The 19,801-nt window shown below is 42.0% G+C and overlaps 3 protein-coding genes and 4 non-coding genes across 10 annotated transcripts in view; 5 read left to right on the top strand and 2 right to left on the bottom strand.

The window, feature by feature from the left end:
• Positions 1 to 16,921, top strand: part of LOC126568491 (ras-related protein Ral-a) — a 337,581-nt gene extending 320,660 nt beyond the window's left edge. Inside the window, exon 5 of the mRNA XM_050224977.1 lies at positions 16,912 to 16,921. The gene's annotated coding sequence lies outside the window, so the exon portion shown is untranslated. The remainder of the gene's footprint in view (positions 1 to 16,911) is intronic.
• The window catches only part of LOC126568306 (mitogen-activated protein kinase p38b-like), a 643,298-nt gene that overhangs the window by 196,720 nt on the left and 426,777 nt on the right, over positions 1 to 19,801 (bottom strand). For 2 of the 4 annotated variants that reach the window (XM_050224766.1, XM_050224763.1), the window contains 6 exons: positions 15,306 to 15,639; positions 14,900 to 15,134; positions 14,371 to 14,450; positions 9,130 to 9,284; positions 8,963 to 9,060; positions 8,791 to 8,876 (listed from right to left, as the gene is read on the bottom strand). In XM_050224766.1, coding sequence (XP_050080723.1) covers positions 8,803 to 8,876; positions 8,963 to 9,060; positions 9,130 to 9,284; positions 14,371 to 14,450; positions 14,900 to 15,134; positions 15,306 to 15,639 — 976 coding nt within the window. In that variant the 3' untranslated portion in view covers positions 8,791 to 8,802. Of the gene's footprint in view, positions 1 to 8,790; positions 8,877 to 8,962; positions 9,061 to 9,129; positions 9,285 to 9,423; positions 9,504 to 14,370; positions 14,451 to 14,899; positions 15,135 to 15,305; positions 15,640 to 19,801 lie in introns of all 4 variants that reach the window. The other 2 variants (XM_050224764.1, XM_050224765.1) reach the window with 2 other exon arrangements.
• On the top strand, positions 4,981 to 6,783 carry LOC126567579 (trichohyalin-like). The gene is made up of 3 exons (XM_050223796.1): positions 4,981 to 5,472; positions 5,563 to 5,638; positions 5,717 to 6,783. Exons 1-3 carry the CDS (start codon positions 4,981 to 4,983, stop codon positions 6,781 to 6,783), a joined length of 1,635 nt encoding a protein of 544 aa, XP_050079753.1.
• On the bottom strand, positions 7,662 to 7,734 carry Trnav-cac (transfer RNA valine (anticodon CAC)). Its single transcript has one exon. It is a non-coding gene; the product is annotated as a tRNA-Val (tRNA).
• Positions 9,787 to 9,859, top strand: Trnaf-gaa (transfer RNA phenylalanine (anticodon GAA)). The gene has a single exon. It is a non-coding gene; the product is annotated as a tRNA-Phe (tRNA).
• Positions 10,391 to 10,463, top strand: Trnaf-gaa (transfer RNA phenylalanine (anticodon GAA)). The gene has a single exon. It is a non-coding gene; the product is annotated as a tRNA-Phe (tRNA).
• On the top strand, positions 11,106 to 11,178 carry Trnaf-gaa (transfer RNA phenylalanine (anticodon GAA)). The gene has a single exon. It is a non-coding gene; the product is annotated as a tRNA-Phe (tRNA).

Here is a 19,801-nt window from a genome sequence, read left to right as displayed (position 1 = left end):
TGCTTCCTTCACGTGTTTCCGGTCAGGCTGCGCCGTGTAACAGTGTAACATTGTTACCACGTGTGCTAGGCTTTATACTATATGCATAAGACTAGTTAAATCAATCTGCACTTCTGAACCTGGGTCCTGTGTAAAATGTTGTTGCAAAATGACAAAGTATCTAAATTCGTTCCTTGAACTTGAACCCTTGACTTTGAACAAAATTGGACATATCTCCAATGGCGTCCTACTGACGGTTAATGTTGCTACAGCATTTTTCACCAGACCCAAGAGAGACCTTAGTTATTGATATGTATGTGCGCATGTGTATTCGCTTCTTCCTTCTGTTGAATTTTATCGGACAACGCAAACACACAGGGCATACATGCGGGCCGTGAAAAAGGCTGATTGAACTTATGTTTAAGAAGAAAATCGTAGGATTATGGATATAGCTAGGGAAGTACTGTACTGTGAATCTTTATTGCGGCATAACAGGAGAGACGATGTGGTTAGGCTAGCGAGTTTAGTGAAACGTGCCATCATTCTCTGCACGTTCGAATCATATACCCGCAATATATAGTGTGTTTTACCGAACACAAAGAACCGATCCGTGGATGCAAACGCGGAAATTGCGCTGATGGCGGTGTACAAAATGTATTGCAAGTAATTTATTTGTAATAGAAGAAACAAGACTAAAGAAAGAGAGCATCAAAAGAGAAGACCGAGACCGAGAAATGAAGAAATGGTCGGCTTGTTGTAGATGGATGATAGATGATGTTGTGTTTGTAATGGCAGGAATCTAGTGTTTCGAGGTGTAGATCTATATATTCCTACTAAAGCTTCCGTTTACCAACTGTAAACATGCCGGTTAAATGCATTCTTCTCGCCATGTTTGTTGATCTGGACCTGTTGCACATATATATAGGGAGGGTCCTCGTCTGAGCTAGAACCGTTGCTTCGTTTGAAAACAATTGGTGCTTTGCGCGTGCGCCATTCTTTGCCTTTCTCTATACGATTACGACTTGTACACGATTCTTACATATCTTAAAAGGAAAACCAAACCAAACAAACAAAAAAACTAAAAAGCAATTTTATAATATCTTTAACTCTTAATTCGTTTTCACATTTGTCTTTACCCAGATTTTTTTTCGTCCTCTATAAAAAAAAAATTCGCTCACTAACTTACACACACCGTTTAGACGAAGATTGAAATGGGAAACGCTTCTTCGTTCGAATGCCTGCCGTAGTTCTTCAAGAAATCAAGAAGTTACATTATAAAGACACACAAAAAATCTCTCTAGTCAGTAAGCAAAAAGGAGAAGGGAGAAGGGAACACTTTTCGCCGCGCTCCATGTTCACCATGATGATTAGTAATGAGATTAGTTTTAATTGATTTGTTTCATCATCCAGAAGCGTCAAGCGTTACGTGTCTTTGGGTGGAGCTGTGCTGAGAATCCTTCCGGTAGTAGAGTTTAGAAAGGTCTGAGATTTGGGGGAACAATTGTTGGTAGTCAGTAACTACCGTTACAACCTCCCAAAGCAAAAAAAAAAAAAACAGTTTAAGTTTTAAGTAGGATATTAGTTGAAACTAAATTCGCCCATGTGTGTGTTACACGGTGGTGCACCTTCCTTCTCTTGGAGCGAATGGATCAATCTAACCTACCTGTCAGGCTGCATTTGCTGCGTTTCACTAGGAGTGTGTGTGTCGAAAATGCGAATAAATCAACCAAAAACAGAAAAAAACTAAATTGGAAGGAAAGCGACAAAAACCATCCTAGACTAAGCTGTATAATGATTAAAAATAATTATAATTATTGTAATGAAAACAAACAAAAAGCTCGTTGTGGTTGTTACTGCCACAGAGATACGTCGTGTACATTATGTGGTTAGTTTTTGTTTTTTTGTTTTTTTGTTTTACTTGAAATTGAACGGATGGAAAATTAAATACACATTTATCCAAAATCTACATTTTCTATTTTGCTTTCTATCCTTTAACATTAACTAAATGGAGCAAAAACACATGATGACGTTTAACTTAAGTCAGCCTATAGGTTTGTGCAATCTGGAGCCGATTTTCCAAGGGAATGGGTGATAAATGGGTGATACGCGGCCCAAAGACGCATTCAACGGTAGGACATTCATCTCAATCGGAACATAAAAGAGCGAGTTATCGCTGGTTTTCCATGGGAATGCTGGGTTTTTCCTCCATAACTGTACAATGGGTTGGGAGGATTAGGTCGAGGTGTTCTACAAAATGGTGGACAGATCAAAGACGCATCCAACGGTATGTCATTCATCCCGATAGACTTAAATATGAGGGTATTATCGCTGATTTTCCACGGGAATACTGAGTTTTTCCGCAATAATTAGACGAGGGGGTGGAGGGATCGTGTTGTTCTGTGTTCTGCAAAAAGATGCGCGAATCAACGACGCATCCAACGGTAGGTCATTCATCCCGATTGGCGGAAAAATGAGGGAGTTATCGCCGATTTTCCATGGGAATGCTGGGTTTTTCCACAATAACTGGGTGAAGGAGTGGAGGGATCGGGTTGGGGTGTTCTGCAAAAAGGTGCGTGGGACAAAGTCGCATCGAACGGTAGGTCATTCATCCCGATGGGCGGAAAAATGAGGGAGTTATCGCTGATTTTCCACAGGAATCATGCTGCTGGAATTTCCCGGGAGTTTGTGGAAAGCCCTCTTAGTCACCTTCGACATTAAAAATCACGTGTTGGAGGGGTTTTTGAAAGATATTTCAAGAAAGAAATAAAAATGAGGAAAATAAATTAATTTTTGTAGAACACACTTAAAATGGCACGGAAAAATATTTGTCATCTCGGAAAGAAATTATTTTCCAATCAGTTTTTAAAATTTCCATTTGCTACCTCCTCGGATTCATGCTCTCCTGTTACTCCTGGTCGAGTTTTGCCGCATCGAAATTGGCCGATTTTAGACGAAAATCTGCCACCGGGAGCGACTTGTAGTAACAGGAGAGCATGTTTCCGAGGAGGTAGCTCGGGTCGGCCGAAAAATCGAAAATCCAATATTAAAATCCAAAATCAGTTTTAAAATCCAGAGGCAAAAATTTTAGTTCAATTCCAAACTTAAAATTTCCAACCCAAATTTAAAACTGACTTTGGATATTAAAACTGATTTTGGAAATTTTTGGCCGACCCGAGCTACCTCTACGAAATCATGCTCTCCTGTTACTCCTGGTCGGATTTTTGTGGCAAAAATCTGGAAATTTTGGGCAAAAATCCGGAAATTTTATGCGGCAAAATTCGACCAGGAGTAACAGGAGAGCATGAATCCGAGGAGGTAGCAAATGGAAATTTTAAAAACCGATTGGAAAATAATATCTTTCCGACAAGACAAATATTTTCCGGCACAATTTGAACTTTTTCTTCAATGTTAAGTAATTTCCTCTCATTTTTATTTCTTTCCTTTAAAATCTTTTAAAAATACCTTCACAACGTGGTTTTGAATATCCAAGAACACTAAGGGGGATTTTCCAGAGACTCCCGGAAATTCCACCAGCAGCATTCCCGTGGAAAATCGACGATAACTCCGTCATTTTTCCGCCAATCGGGATGAACGACCTACCGTTGGATGCGTCTTTGGCCCACGCATCTTTTTCCAGAACACCCCAACCCGATCCCTCCACTCCTTCATCCAGTTATTGAGGAAAAACCAAGCATTCCCATGGAAAATCAGCGATATCTCACTCAGTTTTGGACCGATCGGGATGAATGACCTACCGTTGGATGCGTCTTCGAATCGTGCATCTTTTTGCAGAACACTCCAACCCGATCCCTCCACCCCGTCACCCAGTTATGGACGAAAAAGTGTTTTATGTGGAAAATCAGCGGTAACTCGCTCAGTTTTGGTCCGTGTGCATACCACTAAATGCATCTTTTACTATCTACAGAGGGAAAAGTGTTTTTCCGCTTTAACTTGACGGGACCCGGAATGCTGCTGGCGGAATTTACCGAGAGTTTTGTTACATACCGTTTGATGCGTCTTTGGAAACCGCGCATCTTTTTGTTCAATAAACTGATAAGTGTAGAAGAAAACTAGCTAAAAATCCGATTAAATGGCTTCAAATATAGCAGTGAAAATCTGACACTTTCAATCTGAAGACTAAATTTGCCCTCTACCTGCATGGTATTTTATATTATAATTTTTCAAACAATCCTTCCTCTTGAACTCCAAACATAAGTAAAGCAAATAACTCTTTAACTGCGCAATATAACAATCCCGGAGAACCCAGATGGTTTTCCATTTTCATGGCCAACCGTACAGAAAAAAAGCAGTCTCAACCATCCGGTGATTAATCGATTGGGTTCGGGTGAAAGCTGCGGCCGCATGACGTCATCGTAATGCAATTGGAAAGTAATCAATTGCGACGATTTATCCTTATCAGGCGCGTGCCAGCCATCGAGCCAACCGGTCAATGGATGCAAGAAGCAGCAGTCCCAACATTTTACACCATTCGTGGGACAACATTTCCTTCTTTTCTTTTCGCTTGCGGATGTGTCTCATACACACACGCACACACACTCTCTCTTTCTCTCTGTCTCAACAGCGCCCTTGTGTGGTGTGTGTTGGCAACTTATCAATGAAATTCCCACCACAATTCCACCTTTATTGAGGGTACGATACAATTCGTACAAGTGAAGTGTGAAATTGAAGTTTAAATGTAATTTTTCAAGCTTCCTAATTCGGTGTAAGGAGGGGTTGGATACCGTTTTCATGTCCTCCCCGTCATCGGTGGTGCCCGCAATTTTGATATAAAAGCAGGCGACGGATTCTTAGGACACTAGCAGTTGCATTTGGGAAGTGTCCTCGCTAACAAGCATCAGTATATCCTTTGGGGAAGTTCGTACAGATCCTTTCGGTGCTTCAGTGACTTACAATAAAGTTGATTGTGCTACTATTGTCGTGAGAGAGAGAGAGAGAGTCTGTGCTTTGATGACTACCACAAGCACCACCGGGTACGTGAAGATGGCGAAAAAGGGAACCATATTCATGGTGGTCTGCATCGGCCTAGTGGCAAGCGTGCAGAGCGTTGCCTCGCTCGCTCAAGAACGTCGCAATCTGGCGTCGGAAGTCTGCACCGATGATGTGGGTGAACGGCAGCATTACTCTGATCGTAGGATCGATCGGTTGGATCAGGATCAGGAGCAACGGCTCCTGCTGTTCAATAATCGGTTCGATAGAGAGCGTGTAACGGAGGACCGGCGGGAGAAGATGGACCAGCGCCAGGCATTTGATCGGTTCGAGGTGGACGTACGGCGTCACGAACCGGCAGAGCGCAGGGGGGACATCGATCGTGCCAGGACCGTCCGGGAACGTCGTGAGGATATTGAGACTGAACGTCGCGAAAGTCGTCTAGAGGACCGCCGAGATGAGCGACGTCAGGATATGCAGGAAGAACGCCGTGTAGAACGTAGAGAAGAGTCTCGTGAAGATCGTCGTGCGGATCGCCGAGAAGATGTGCGTGATGAACGACTTAACGGTCGTCGTGAAGAACGTCGTGAAGACTTACGCCGAGATGATGAACGGCGTCAGGAGCGACTAGGGCAGCGTCGGGAGGATCTCCGTGAGGATCGCCGTGAGGATCGCCGAGAAGATGTTCGAGATGAACGACTTAACGATCGTCGTGTGAACAGCCGTGAGGAACGGTGTGAAGACTTACGAGACAATAACCGAGATGTTGAACGGCGCCAGGAGCGACTAGAGCAGCGTCGTGAACATCGCCGAGAAGATATGCGTGATGAACGACTGAACGACCGTCGTGTGGAACGTCGTGAGGATCGCCGAGAAGATGTACGAGATGAACGACTTAACGGTCGTCGTGTAGAACGTCGTGAGGATCCTCGTGAAGACTTACGCCGAGATGATGAACGGCGCCAGGAGCGACTAGAGCAGCGTCGTGAGCATCTCCGTGAGGATCGCCGAGAAGATGTACGAGATGAACGACTAAACGATCGTCGTGTGGAGCGTTATGAGGATCGTCGAGCAGACTTAGACAATAACCGAGATGTTGAACGGCGCCAGGAGCGTCGTGAGGATCGTAGTGAGAATCGTCGAGAAGATGTGCGTGAAGAACGACTAAACGACCGTCGTGAAGATCTTCGAGATGATAATCGAGATGAGAGACGACGACAGGAGCGACATGAAGATCAGCGAGTAGAACGAGAAAACCACCGCGAAGAACGCCGTGAAGATCGAGATGAAAGACTGCAACAGGAGCGTCGAGCTGACCGCCGAGTAGAGCTGTCTGAAGACCGTCGAGATAATCGCCGAACGGAGGAGCGTCGAGCTGACCGCCGAGTAGAGCTGTCTGAAGACCGTCGAGATAATCGCCGAACGGAGGAACGTCGAGACAACTTCCGAGATGAACGTCTGGATGAACTACGCCTTGAAAACATCCGAGAGGAACGTCGCGAGGACAGTTCGGAAAATCGACGTGAAGTTCGTGCCGAAGAATCTCGCAGGGAACGGGTTGATACCGGACGACGTAGCACAATTGAAGCTGGACGTCGAGTTGTACACGAGGAACAAAGTCGCAATGTTCGCTACCAGGGTGATGAGCAGCTGGCCGCCTTCCAGCAGGAAAATGCTTTTCTTTATCAGCTAATCCAAACGGCCGCACTGGTAGGTTTTGCTGGCTACTGGCTGCTTAAGGGTTCCGGAGGTAACAACTTCTCCTTTAGCTACGATGAAGAAGGATTGAAGAAGAAACCGACATCGATTGTGGATGCCATAGGCAAGCTGTTCGGTTCCGGAATACAAGTCAAGTAAATAATCTTACTTATCACTATCACTCTCTAGTAGCCAGTGCATTTTAGTAATTGTCCAAGGTAAATACTGAGACAAAGGACGGACAAGAGAGCATGCAAACTCGATAAAAAGAAGGCTTAACAGACAGTACAAAGAAGCAACAAAAACTCTATATATCCGTAAATAGTAGATCGATGTGCGTACACACTAACACTTAGCACCTACCGAGTTGTAACTGATATCGTTTGAGTATTGTGTTAACCGAACAAGCCACTAATTCAACCATCGGAGCAGCTAAACTCTGGTACTGTAGAGAAGGGAGAATCAAACAGTTAAAGGTAGAACCAAACATCAAGAAAATGCGTGTGATAGTGTGAAGCAAGCTCGCTAAACAGGGAGAAAAATGTAACCATTGTAAAAGATTTACTTTACTCATAACTAACACTAAACTATCTAACTTACACGATGGAAGGTGTTACATCTAAAACCACTCCAAAATAATGCTGACGAATAATAATGGTAATGCCAGGCTCCAAGCAACTCCGACTATTAAGTGTATCCACCTAACAAATGTAATCGTTGGGGAAGCGCCCTGTGTGGACAAAAGCGACGACAACAACAACAACGGGAAAGGATATTGAAGGGGAGAATCAACGACGACGACGGCGATCCTTTAAAAAGCAATATTGTGAACCACAACCTCCTCTTACCCAGTTCTCCAAAATCACGCTGCATTGATTTCAACCTATTGTACTAAGCACTATTATTTACTTAAACATATTACAACCGAATATACAGAATACAGAATAAATATCCTTATGTAGCAGAAAAAAAACTTTAAATGATTTTTCTTTCATGTTTAACCTCCTGATGGGCAGCAATAACAAAAAAGAACTTACTGTTTCCGCCCGGGTTCGAACCGGGGACCTTCTGCGTGTGAAGCAGACGTGATAACCACTACACTACGGAAACACTGTCCAAGAGAGGGATCCCAAACAGCTATTTAAATCGGCCGTTGTAACTTTGTTCCATGTTTTGAAAATGTTACATTAATCAGGCTACTTAAATATTTACACAGTTGTACAGGACAGTTTTTGTACTTCTTTTTGATCGAACAATAAACATGGTGCCCGGTAGCTGTAATGGGGCCCGATGTGTAGTTTCTCATCGTCCCCTGGAAAAAAGACAGTTTAAAAATTTTCCCAAAATTCAGCAACGAACAAATTGTATAACATTTATTGTAAACCAGAGACCGCACTACACATACACAGACAAATTTTATGTTATTTATTCGTATCAAATAGGTTGCTGTTGTTGTTGTTTTTGACTTCGAAAATACACTTCGAACTCTCCCTGTCATACGTTCCGCCGACGTACTTTTGGTGGCCAAACGAAGCAAAGTTGCTTCGCACGGGGATGGATGTCCTTTTACTGCGCTGCTTTACCGTCGTTTTGCGGTATGTATTTTAGATGTTTTTTGTTTGTTTGTTTCATTACATTTACTACAACTCACTGTCGCTTTCGCCTTAATGCACTAGTTTGGTGTTGGTATTGGGGGCAAAGGGTGCTTTTGCTAACAAAATGGCCCTAACTCTTCCACCAAACACCTGCTCACACTTTTGTGCGCCACTCTTCGTTTGAGTGGGTTCGTTTTTAGTAACATTTGTGCTACCCACAGCCCCTCCTCTCTCTGGCTCCCCCCTTCTCCTCCAATATACTTCTGTTGTCTATCGATTACTACCCGTACTACGGCTGTGTCCAATACAAAAACCACACCCTTGAAGGCAAGCGTAAAACGCCAAATAAATTTATGAAGAAATTGTTTTTTTTTTTTTTTTGTTTTTAAAGAAGCCAACATCCCCTGTGGACACTAGCTAAATTCTTATTCGACTCGTTTAGAATATACAAATTAGCCGGGTGTCCTGGTGTTCGATATTGTACGGTGGCGGTTGCATTTGCTCACTCTATTTCATCCTTGGTGGCAATATAAGGTGTTTTGGATGTGGATAATTGGTCCCGGGCGTCCCGGGATGGCACATTTTACGCCTGCGGTTCACCACCGATGTGCGCGTGCTGCTGTGGGACAAAGTTCAGCACTTCCTTAAACACCAGCTCTAAAAAATGGGCCGAAAAAAGGATGCAGTTTTATAGTAAATCTTTATCCTTCTTTTGGGGTGTTCTGGCCGGTGGATTCTCTTACCCTTCCATCGTTCGACGGGTAGGTCCATGTCTTCGAAACTCTGATCATAGAGCGATGAGGTCGGTTCGTCGGATGGATCAGCATACTTTTCCAGATAGCTATAGAAAGAGCACGGAAATGGATTAAAAATATGCAACATCACGCAGAGCGCAGAGGGGAACACTCACGGATGGGCCAACGCCTGTTCCGCCGTTATCCGTTTGTCCGCATCCAGCTCCAGCATTTTCTCCAGCAAATCGATGGCAAGCGGATTGGCACCCCGGAAAACGTCGCTAAAGTTTCGCTTCTCTGTTTTCGGGAGCGATTTTATGTAGTGTCGAGCCTATCGGAGAGGAGATCGAAGAGTAAATCGTTCATTTCTCTTAGGTACATTCAACTAAATTAAATACTAACAATTATCTAACCAAACTTGATTTGATACTAAATCTTAAATAAAAGCAAGCTTAAAAACGCTTCGCTACCTCTTCGCTGGTGATTTTTTGCATAAGTTCTTCGTTTGGTGCGCCGCAGAAAAACATTACGCGCGTCAGATGGTCAATATCTGGTCAAGCGTGATATCGTTGTCGAATGTCGGAAAGTGGTGTCGTCGGGTGGAAATCGGTCAACCAAATGCGGCAGAAAACAGTACGTTCCAATGTTAAGGTTTGTACGTCGTAACATAGAATTCGTTTTACATATAGTTCGTGTTAGTAACAATAGTGTTTAAGTACCCAAATTCAGTAAATGAGGTTCCCATTGCTTTGTGAGAAGGGATGTAACATGAGAGAGAGAGTAATACAGCGTAGCGCAACCAGTATCGCGTTAACCGCCTTTTCTCTCGACGCGCCGAAATAGCTCAGTTGGGAGAGCGTTAGACTGAAGATCTAAAGGTCCCCGGTTCAATCCCGGGTTTCGGCACAACACAATCTTTTTTTCCTCATCTCCATTATATAAGAATGCATTTTTGTATCAATTTGAACTAAATTTTGTACATATTCGGAACTGATTTTGAAAACTGTGAAGTGTGCGATGTTTTTGAAATCCTTCCACAAATGTATGAATTGTGGAAAAATTGCAAGCAGAATACATGCAAAATACAGATAACTGTTAAAATACTTCTTGAATACTTAAGTTAAATTTGACAGCCTACAAACAATGTTAGTATAAAACACCATCAAACCTACATAACGCGTCCCCTTCAGTCAGCCATGTCTAGGTATGAAGCTTTGATTATGTAGTTTTTAAAAATATTACCCATTCGTTAGTCAACCGTTAAACATGCTGTAATTTTTTTGTCATTGTTAGTCAAAAGCTTTACTATCGATATTTGTATTTTAAATAGCATAAATCACCATGAATTCTTCTGTTATGTAAAAAGCAATAGAGAAATGTTTTATTGACGTTGCATTCTTTTGACCAGCACTGTAATAGACAGCCCACCCCCCACCTGCCGAAATAGCTCAGTTGGGAGAGCGTTAGACTGAAGATCTAAAGGTCCCCGGTTCAATCCCGGGTTTCGGCACACAATTACACAACTCTTTTTTAATTTTTTTTCTGTGTTTCAAAAACTTCATAAATATGAGGTAACCATGCCAAGATTGAAAATCTTCAAAACAAACGATTTCCAGTCTAATTTTTGGTTTATTGCTCCACAAAAATCAAATTGATTTGAGGCTAGCTAGTTTTGCAAGTTTGTATAGGAGAACAAGCAGCATTTTAACCTCGAAACGTCAAGACAAATATAAAAAAACTGGATTAGGTCATCATATACCCCAATCATAGTTATCGACAGTAAAGCACTATTGTTTCTGAAGAGGATACATGATAAGATAGGATTGTTTTAGCTAAAGTGTTCAACGCTCTATTCCATATAAAGTACTATTTACAACTGTGCAATAACTAGTTTCAAAATATTATTGCAATAATTTGTGTTATTTATGTTACTTTTCATAACAAAAGCAAGTAACATTTGCACTTCTTCATATATTTTCAATTATAAAATTGATTTTCTTGTTCATCGTGAAGTGACCATTTATGATTTTAATGTTGGGCAAATGAGCAAAAAACCCTGTTGAATGACACATACATCGCCTTTTATGAAAATACATAAAAATGGGAAAACCACCGTTTACCAGTACGTGTATAGCATGCCCACCCCCCACCTGCCGAAATAGCTCAGTTGGGAGAGCGTTAGACTGAAGATCTAAAGGTCCCCGGTTCAATCCCGGGTTTCGGCACACACTTAGACGGGGCGAGAGATAGATCCTTCCCCCCTTTTTTTCTTTGCCTAGGGAAATTAGCTCGCTTCAGTACAACCCATTTGATCCCCACTCCAGTTTCTGCCTTTAGTAACAAAATTTTCTACTTTTACTGATGCAAAAAAACCTCGTTATTTTCATCCCCTTCATTTGGGTAGCTTCGATATAACGTTGGTGTCAGAATGTCTAATTGGTGTGCGCACTTGTTAGCGGCACACTGGAAGGCACAACCAACTAGAGCACATAGAGCAACAAATGCGCTTATATGAGCGATTTCCCAACATAACACAAAGTACACAAGGCGAGCACCGATTAGGAAACTAGACATGTATGTCCGAAAGAAGCCAAACCAAACATACATGACAGATAATAACTTAATCAAGACGATCGCTCAACCCTTTGCGCCTTGAGAAGGGGTATGGAATTGACGATAAGACCTCATTGGTGCACAAATACACTCACATACACACACACACACACATCCGATGATGCCGGTGATGGTGTTGTTGCCTTCCCATCTGTCTGTGATAACACCCTGTCTGCAGCAACTATGCGTGTACGCCCTTTTACAGTAAGTTGTTGCAAGAATGTCAGTGGAATTAGTTGTCCACATTTCACGACTGCTGGAGGCTGGAAATGTCGGTTCTCTGTACCTGTGCTAGCTCCATGATGTATCTCTAAGTAGCTACAGGGGTTTACCAGGTTCAGGAAAAGTCCATTGCATCACGTCCCGTACTCTTTTCTTTAGGACCTAGAAGACCAGCGAGATTTACAGTACAAGGAGCCTCCCAAATGTAGCTACTTGCATTAAAAAAATACCACAAAAAGAGCGGAGAAGAGGTGTCGTCATCTACTCGAATTGAGTACTGGAAAAAATGAAGCGTTTGGGGATTTTTGTGGATCCCAAGCATGCCAACCTTAGCGTACCCCAGTTCCGTCAGATCGCCAGAATTTCAGGACACATTAAAAAAATGAGTAAAAATCACAGATGAATAGATGAAAGGACGACCTTTTGACTGAAAAAAGATTAACAAACTTCTTTTAGTTAACTTGCCCTGAGCCCTTAGGTGACGTGGCAATGATTAGAGTTTTTTTTATGAAATTGAAAAAAAATCGAACAAAAAAACTGCAATTGGATTTACATTTTCTTTTCCCGTTTCTGAACCGAAAGCATTTTAATGCGAATATATTCATGAATAACATTAAATTATGTCCTGCAAAACCCTGTACACATATCAGAGAAGCAATAAATAAACTATTCGCGACGAAAGCTACGCTAGGCATCCCTAGGAATCGTGATTAACTGTGTGCAGAGTCGAGACTAGCTGCACAAAATGGCAAACAAGAAAAGAAAAACGTCTCAACTATTAAAAGAAAACGTGCAGGAATTTGTTGAATGTTGTTTAAGTTGAACGTGCAATGTCGTGCGGCCCTTTAAGCTTCTCCACACACACACACACACCACTCACACACATTATGGATAGATTAGATATTTTCAATCATCGGAAAATGGAGGTGAAATTTGTGCTATGAGGGCAATTAACACACATTAAATGCATTCTAAAGGTGGTCTAGTGAAATACCCTTTAGAAACTGGCTTCACATTAGTGGTAATGATTATAAGCACACGTAAAATTAGCTAATAATCAATGAGACTTGACGCTCACTAAAAAACCGCTCTTTGGAGTGTGTGACAGTTAGATGATCAGTCTCGTAAGGATTCTAAAACTTGTGTAATTTGTGTCATTTTTTGTTCACAATCAAGCCTCTGCCAAAAGAATTGTTTTTGATGTGAAAATGTTCTCGAATAAGAGTCTTCTTGATTTCTTGAATCTTGATTTACTAATAAGTCCACAAAACAAGCAGCTCGTCTTGTGCTTTGGGTGCGATTTTCTTCACACAAAAAGTCGTCTATTTATCCTCTTCGATCGTCCTTCGCGAACAGCGTTTTCAACGGAAAAAAATCAACGCTTCGAAAGCGTCGAAATCACTCCCGACACACCCGTTACCATTTAACAGATGTTTCGTTTGTTTGGAATAAAAAAAAAAAGGAAAACCGCTCACACAATAAGAGTCTTTGGGCGCAAAAATCATGCTGGGATTTTGAACGATTTGAATGTGCCAAATTGAGCCTCATCGATATCAGAAACTGTCGTTACTTCAGCGCAAAATAGCTGCGACAAAATGAGGCCAACATGAAATGGTAATTTACATAATGTTTACCTACAAACTTTTATTAAACTTAAGTAATAATTCGCAATACGGCCTGGCCGTCCCTTATGAATAAAAAAAAAAACTTAAGTAATAATTGTACGTAATATACTATTAAATTTGTTACCAAACATTATACCAAAAAAGTACTTAAGTCAATAAAAAACAGTGTTGACCTTATACTAAGTCCCAGCAGAGTATCCTCCGAAAAAAAATTGTGGGTCCTACACAGGACGACAGTATCATATGACAAATCATATGAGAGGTTAAAATTAAACTTGATTTACTTAAAGAACTTGACCCGTTCAATTCCACCAACTGAATGGAAATTAGTTTAAAGAGCCCCAAAGCTGCCTATCAGCCACACGCTTTTCGCAATCCAGCTTTCCTTAAAGCTTGACCGTGTACTGTCACGAGCAGTTTATGTAAAGGGTAAAGCTACTTACCGGCCGGTGCCGAATCGACACCATCGACCCGTCGTAACCGTCGCTCTAATCACATTTGACACAAACGCCGCGTACAAGGAGCTGTGCCTGTGCGTTTCAAGAGAAGGCCTATTAGCTGCTAGTGGCACACTAGCAGCAGCAACTACTGGACGTACTTGAATCTGCTGCCACCTATGTTAATGATTGATTGCAGTGCAGTAGATTAAAAATGGTTGGTGGTACCTTAAAAAAATTGCACTGCTTTAGGGGTGTCGGTCTGTCTGTCTGTCCGTCCAGCAAGTGCAGTGCCATTGAAACCTTTCTAATTGGCATTAATTAAAAATCTCTCTAAAGCTATTTGTCATTTACACCCTTCCCCGATTTGTGAACGGATCCGGTACAAGCAGCAGTTTAGAGTTTGAAGTTTGGAGCGAACCGATAATTAAATAAGACTCAACTAAAGACAACCCAATGTGGGCTAAAAAAATGGTTAAAAACTAACTAATAAGCATAAATACTATTTACGATTACTCACACTTTCAGAGGAGATTTTCGCCATGAACTCATCGTTCGGTGTGCCGAGTATCTCCATGATAAGGTTTAGCTGGTGAATGTCTGTTGGTATAGGTTGAGTGGTGGTATGAAGGGAAGCAGATGGACGGTTTTGGAGTGAAAGAAAATCACGTTCACAATATTTCTCTACTGCCCATCGTTCTGTTGGACAGTTTAAAGTAGCACAACAAACCAACTGGGAATATTATACGCAACTACAGATACATTAATGACACATACTGGGGGAGGGTTTCAAATCCAAACACAGAAATAATTGTAGACGGGAATAAGGCAAAACAATTTAACCGAAAGGAGGATCGAGAAGACAAGACAAAAATTAGAACTACCCGCGTAATGGAGCGTTGAGGTTAGAAAGGTTAGTCATCACATCACACCGAAGCAAATTAATTGTACAAGCTGCCTGAGCTTACACAGGCGAATGGTTAGCAAAAAAAAAAAAGAACAACAAGCAAAGGTTTCTACAATGTAACAGGCTTTTGGCAAAAGGATACGGTCCGTGCCGGGGAAGAGGGTCCGGCCGGTTAGCAGCTCCGCCATAATGCACCCAACCGACCAGATGTCGACCGTTTGATTGTAGTGCATCCAGTTGAGCATAATTTCAGGCGCCCGGTACCAGCGGGTCGCAACGTAGCCGGTCATTTCGTTTTCGGTCGGCCGAGCCAGCCCGAAATCCAATATTTTCAGCTCACAATCTTCGTTTACGGCAATGTTGGACGGTTTCAAATCCTGCAACAAGTGGAAGAAAAGGGAAGAACGAATGAGGAACTGATTCTGGTTGAATAATTGCAGAATTTGTGACATTTTTTTTTTTTGAGAAATAAACGCAGCGTGGATCGATTTTTCCATTTGACTAATGTTCGCAAAAGGGTCCCGGAGCGGCGGTCATTAGGTACCTACCCGGTGAATAATGCCGGCACTGTGGATGTACTTGAGACCGCGCAGGATCTGGTAGACGAGGAACTGGACGTGCTCGTCCGACAGGCGCTGGGTGCGGATAATGTTGTTCAGGTCGGCGCCCATCAGGTGCGTGACCAGGTACACCTGCTGGAACGATTCGAGCGTGTTGTCCCCGGGATGGAACACGTCCAGCAGGCCAATTATGTTCTCGTGATTCATGTGCTTCAACATACGCAGCTCGCGGTAGGTGCGTTTCGCGTGGACGGCGGACTGGAACGGTCGGGCCAGCTTCTTGATTGCCACCTTAACTTTGTGTTCTGTGTCCAAGGCCGAGCTAATGAGAAAAGAAAGGAATGATTACACAAATAAGAATCAATTTTACCGTTATTATTAACCGTAGGAGGTTGTGTACAAGTTCGTTCGTTTGTTTAGTGTTCAAAAAGGGTTGAAAAATGTCTCGTAACCCCACTCATACGCGACCTTCTCGAATATCGATTGCATACCTCCAGGCGCCAGACAGCCTAGACACAACGTGGGCTCAATTACATCGCGGAGAAAACTGTAATGTTGTAATGTAATGTTGTAATGTTCAAGATACAACAATCAGTCGAACTACGACAGTTTTCTGAGTGCTTTTCATATTATTTAAAAATGATAACTAAAATTATAAAAAACATAAAATACAAATAAATAACTGTTCTCTGGTGTTGTGTTCTATCATGTACTTCCTTTGCCTATATTCGGTGAATGTTCTAATTCCAAGCTTTCAGCAGGGCTTCGTAAGCAAAATAAATAGCCAGGGAGCGTTACGGAGCGTTACATCATTACAACAGTTGAATAATACATTTAAATAATAGCCAACCGACACGTTTTCACGTACAAACTCATTCATTATCATCATCATCATTGGGAGGTAAACTGGTTTCTGTGTAATGTAATTTAAATAGCTTACATTAACGAACGTTAATTTAGTGATAATTCTGAAAAAATTATTTGCCATTTTGAATCTGCTATAATAAACGTAGAAAATTGGAGAGCAAAAGGAAAACAGATTTAACTATTATTTAATAAGAGTATTATAAGATAATAAAATTGAAATTTAACGTATTTGTAATATAGTCTTCTAACAATTTTTCTTTTACAGTAATTGAGTTCTAGAATATTTCTTGTGATTCATCGTTTTTGTCAGAAATGCATCAAGCGTACCTTGGCAGAAAACAAGACAGTTGAAATGTGTTTTAAGCTGGCAATCAAAACAGACTGAACTAACAAATAATCCTCACAAAACACTCACCCACCAAAGAAAAGTACATCCCTTAGTCCAAATCTCTCTTCTCTCGACGAAACCGGCACCCTGCGGGCCACAGAGAGACAATTAAAGCTAAAGTGTACAATTTCTGTCTCCGTACCTGGTGAGGAATGATGAAGATGATGATGATGGGCCTAAGGTTACACCACCGACCTTACCGATCGACGGACAGACACACCGAGCGAGCGAGGAGGACCCAGCAGTAGTAAATGCAGTGTTTTGCGGATAGCCGGTTTCATTTGTTTATACGTTCAACCGTTTCGTGTTATTTATAGCAATTTTTCAACGGGGCATCTCTTGGCAGGGGGATTCTCGACGGGTCAGTGGTAGCAATAGAATCATCTGTAGAGAACGCCGTCGTCGTCAAGTAAAACAAAACAGTTACTCGCGGCTCGGCTAATTATTCACACCTTTTGCCGTGGTCGTTTAAATCAAACCTGCTTCACTGCCGGGTACTGTGAGCTTCCTGTTTGTATTTCATTGAATGGAGTTGGTTGATCGTATGTTCAACCAATCAACCAATATTCTGTTGGAAGTAGTGTAAATTTCATGCAACAGTTAGAAAATGCTTTCTTACTGCAAGTCTTCCAGTAACCGAAAGTTCCAATCGACCCCCATTGGCAAGACGCAATTGAAACCCGAGTTCTTTTCCATACAAGCAATCATCGACCTACCCCACGCCACGCCACACGTGCACTCTCTTTCTCGCACTTACTTACAGGCGACATCGCTATTAATCGCACTTCGAAGCTGTTCAATTGTTGCAAATTGACCGCATTTGACGGCGTCAATTGACGAGGAGATTTCAATGACAAGTGCGCATACGATGCATACGACGCATACGCGCATTTGTCGCAAATCGGATCTAGGTACCTCGGACATTGATGACTCATTAACGGACACTGAACCAGATCTGGTGCTGTTCTAGTTTGCGTACAAATTTGAATGTAGGGTGGGTGTGTCAGTGACCAGTTGTTAGAGAAATTGTGAATTAAATGATTAGAAACACGACTCGATATATTCTATCGTGCGTGAATAAACTGTAAGATTATCTCCAAAAGACTATTAAGAACCAAGAATTCAGACTGGGCTGAGAAGAGCTTCAAGGGAGGAACATTTTGTAGCATTACAAAGCAGAGCATATTGGAAGGCATGACTTGGAAGCTGACAATCAGTAAACGGTAACAATCTTGAGGTGGTAGAGGAGTTCTGATCCTCGGTACGATCCTTACTTCGGACAATATCGCAAGCAGCGAAATTCAAAGGCACATTTTTGAGGAAAATCATGCTTATATTCTGGAGGAAGTCAAAGGAGGATGCCGGACTCATATTCCACCAGGAAGTTGCTTATCAGCGACCTATTCGGCACGAGGCGTAGAGGAGCACAGCAAGATCGTTGGCTGAATCAAGTGGAGTCAAACCTTTCGAATATCTGATGCAGCCCTAGACCGAGTTACTTATAAACGGATTGGAGACCTGGCCATGTCATCTAGGGCAGCTTCAAAATCTCGAGCATAAAAATTCTTTAGTCCTGGATGTAGTTTAAACCCACCTAAATCCTTGATCAACGCAGTCGAACGCATTGGCATGACTCCTTAAGGGAGATGTTTTGTCAAATCGACTGCTAAAATGAATGAGCCTCATCGTCCGAATCGCCAGACATTGATCGTGATCATATGAATAAACACAACGATGTTCCCCAAAGATTTTTCCTCAAAACTTTACAAGAATGAAACCAAACAATGAAATAAGAAACAACAAGGAAAACCCCGTGGACGGATTTAAACATTAATTCTTCAACAAAGGTCTCCGCCAAGCTTCCGAACATAGTTTCAGTCGATTGTTCTGGCAACCAGTATTTTGGATTCCGATAGGAGTCATTCAGCGTTGTCGTTCTGGAATCAAACTTCGACAATTTATCAGATCCCGTGATGCTACTAGATGTTATCTACGAAACGGGCCTATCAACAGAGCCCCTTTCATAAAATCAATCGACGAGCAAATATAAAACACATTATCACTAGGGCAACACCACTTCCTCATTCCGCGTAACCACGATTGAGGGAAGCTTTAAGGTAAAGGGAAAGATTACGATTTCCGATCTCGCCAATATTTGCACCGCAATGCGCTGTCCGATCGTCCGGGCCGAGTTATTGCATATGCAATATTTGCAAACACACTGCAAATAATAACAATCTTTCTTTTATCATCTTCAGGGTGGTGCTCCAGCCGCTGGTTCCGATTCAAACCACCGCCAGTGGGTCATAGATGCAAATTAAAAGCATGATTACTAATCGAATACCCGTAAAGAAGGAACATGACACGAGTGTAAACATAATAAGTCCAAACACAAACGCATTTGTAAGTACATTTTAATCGTTTCGAATCGAAAGTGAAGTAATCCGATGAGGACCGTTTAGTTTAGTGTGTGTAGAGCAAAGTAGCAGCGAGTGGTAGGGTGAAATTTTTGCTCGGTGACATCTAATCTTATCTGTTGCATAGCAATGAGATATCTAAAGTACATAGTAGCAGAGCACCCACCTCACCAAAGTAGGGGTTGGATGATGTGCACACACCGTTACTTGCTTCCTTTCTTTAAGCATTTTTTTTCGGACATTTCTGTAGCTGGAATAAGGTATGATATACTACAAAAGGATGATTGAAGGTCTCCATGAGATCGTCATTACTACTCAAAACACCGAGCCTATTAGCCAACTCAGTTCAATATAAACGCCAGGGTGCTCGACCACGAGGTATTCGAAGATTCCTGCTAACCTGCTAAGGTCACCTAATGGCTAATTGAATAGTCAGTCCTCACAACGGAGACTTGATTCCCGACCCATATCATTGGTCAAAATGTTGAAAAAAAACTACAACATAACTGATAAACTTAAAATGCCACAAAGGCTCTGTTTGGGGCGGTTTTCAAAAGCCACAATGCCATGTTGATGTTGATTCTCCCATTCTTCAGAATTCATCAAAATCTTCAGAGAACTTCAATGCTAATATAGAACGTACTCGAGTTGTGTATGCATTTGAGCTGATTTGACCGATGTCATGTTCGGTCCTCAAATACGGCATCTCCAAAGACCCACACATCCAATTTTTTTACGGTATCCTTTCCTTATTTCCAATCGTTTTCTGTTGGACTCCTGACCGTTCAGGAAATCCCGTTGGCCCACAAAGG

This window comes from Anopheles maculipalpis, chromosome 2RL (genome assembly GCF_943734695.1).
Source record: "Anopheles maculipalpis chromosome 2RL, idAnoMacuDA_375_x, whole genome shotgun sequence".
Classification (NCBI taxonomy): domain Eukaryota; kingdom Metazoa; phylum Arthropoda; class Insecta; order Diptera; family Culicidae; genus Anopheles; species Anopheles maculipalpis.
Note: the sequence above shows the minus strand (reverse complement) of the source record. Positions and strands in the feature narration are given on the sequence as shown.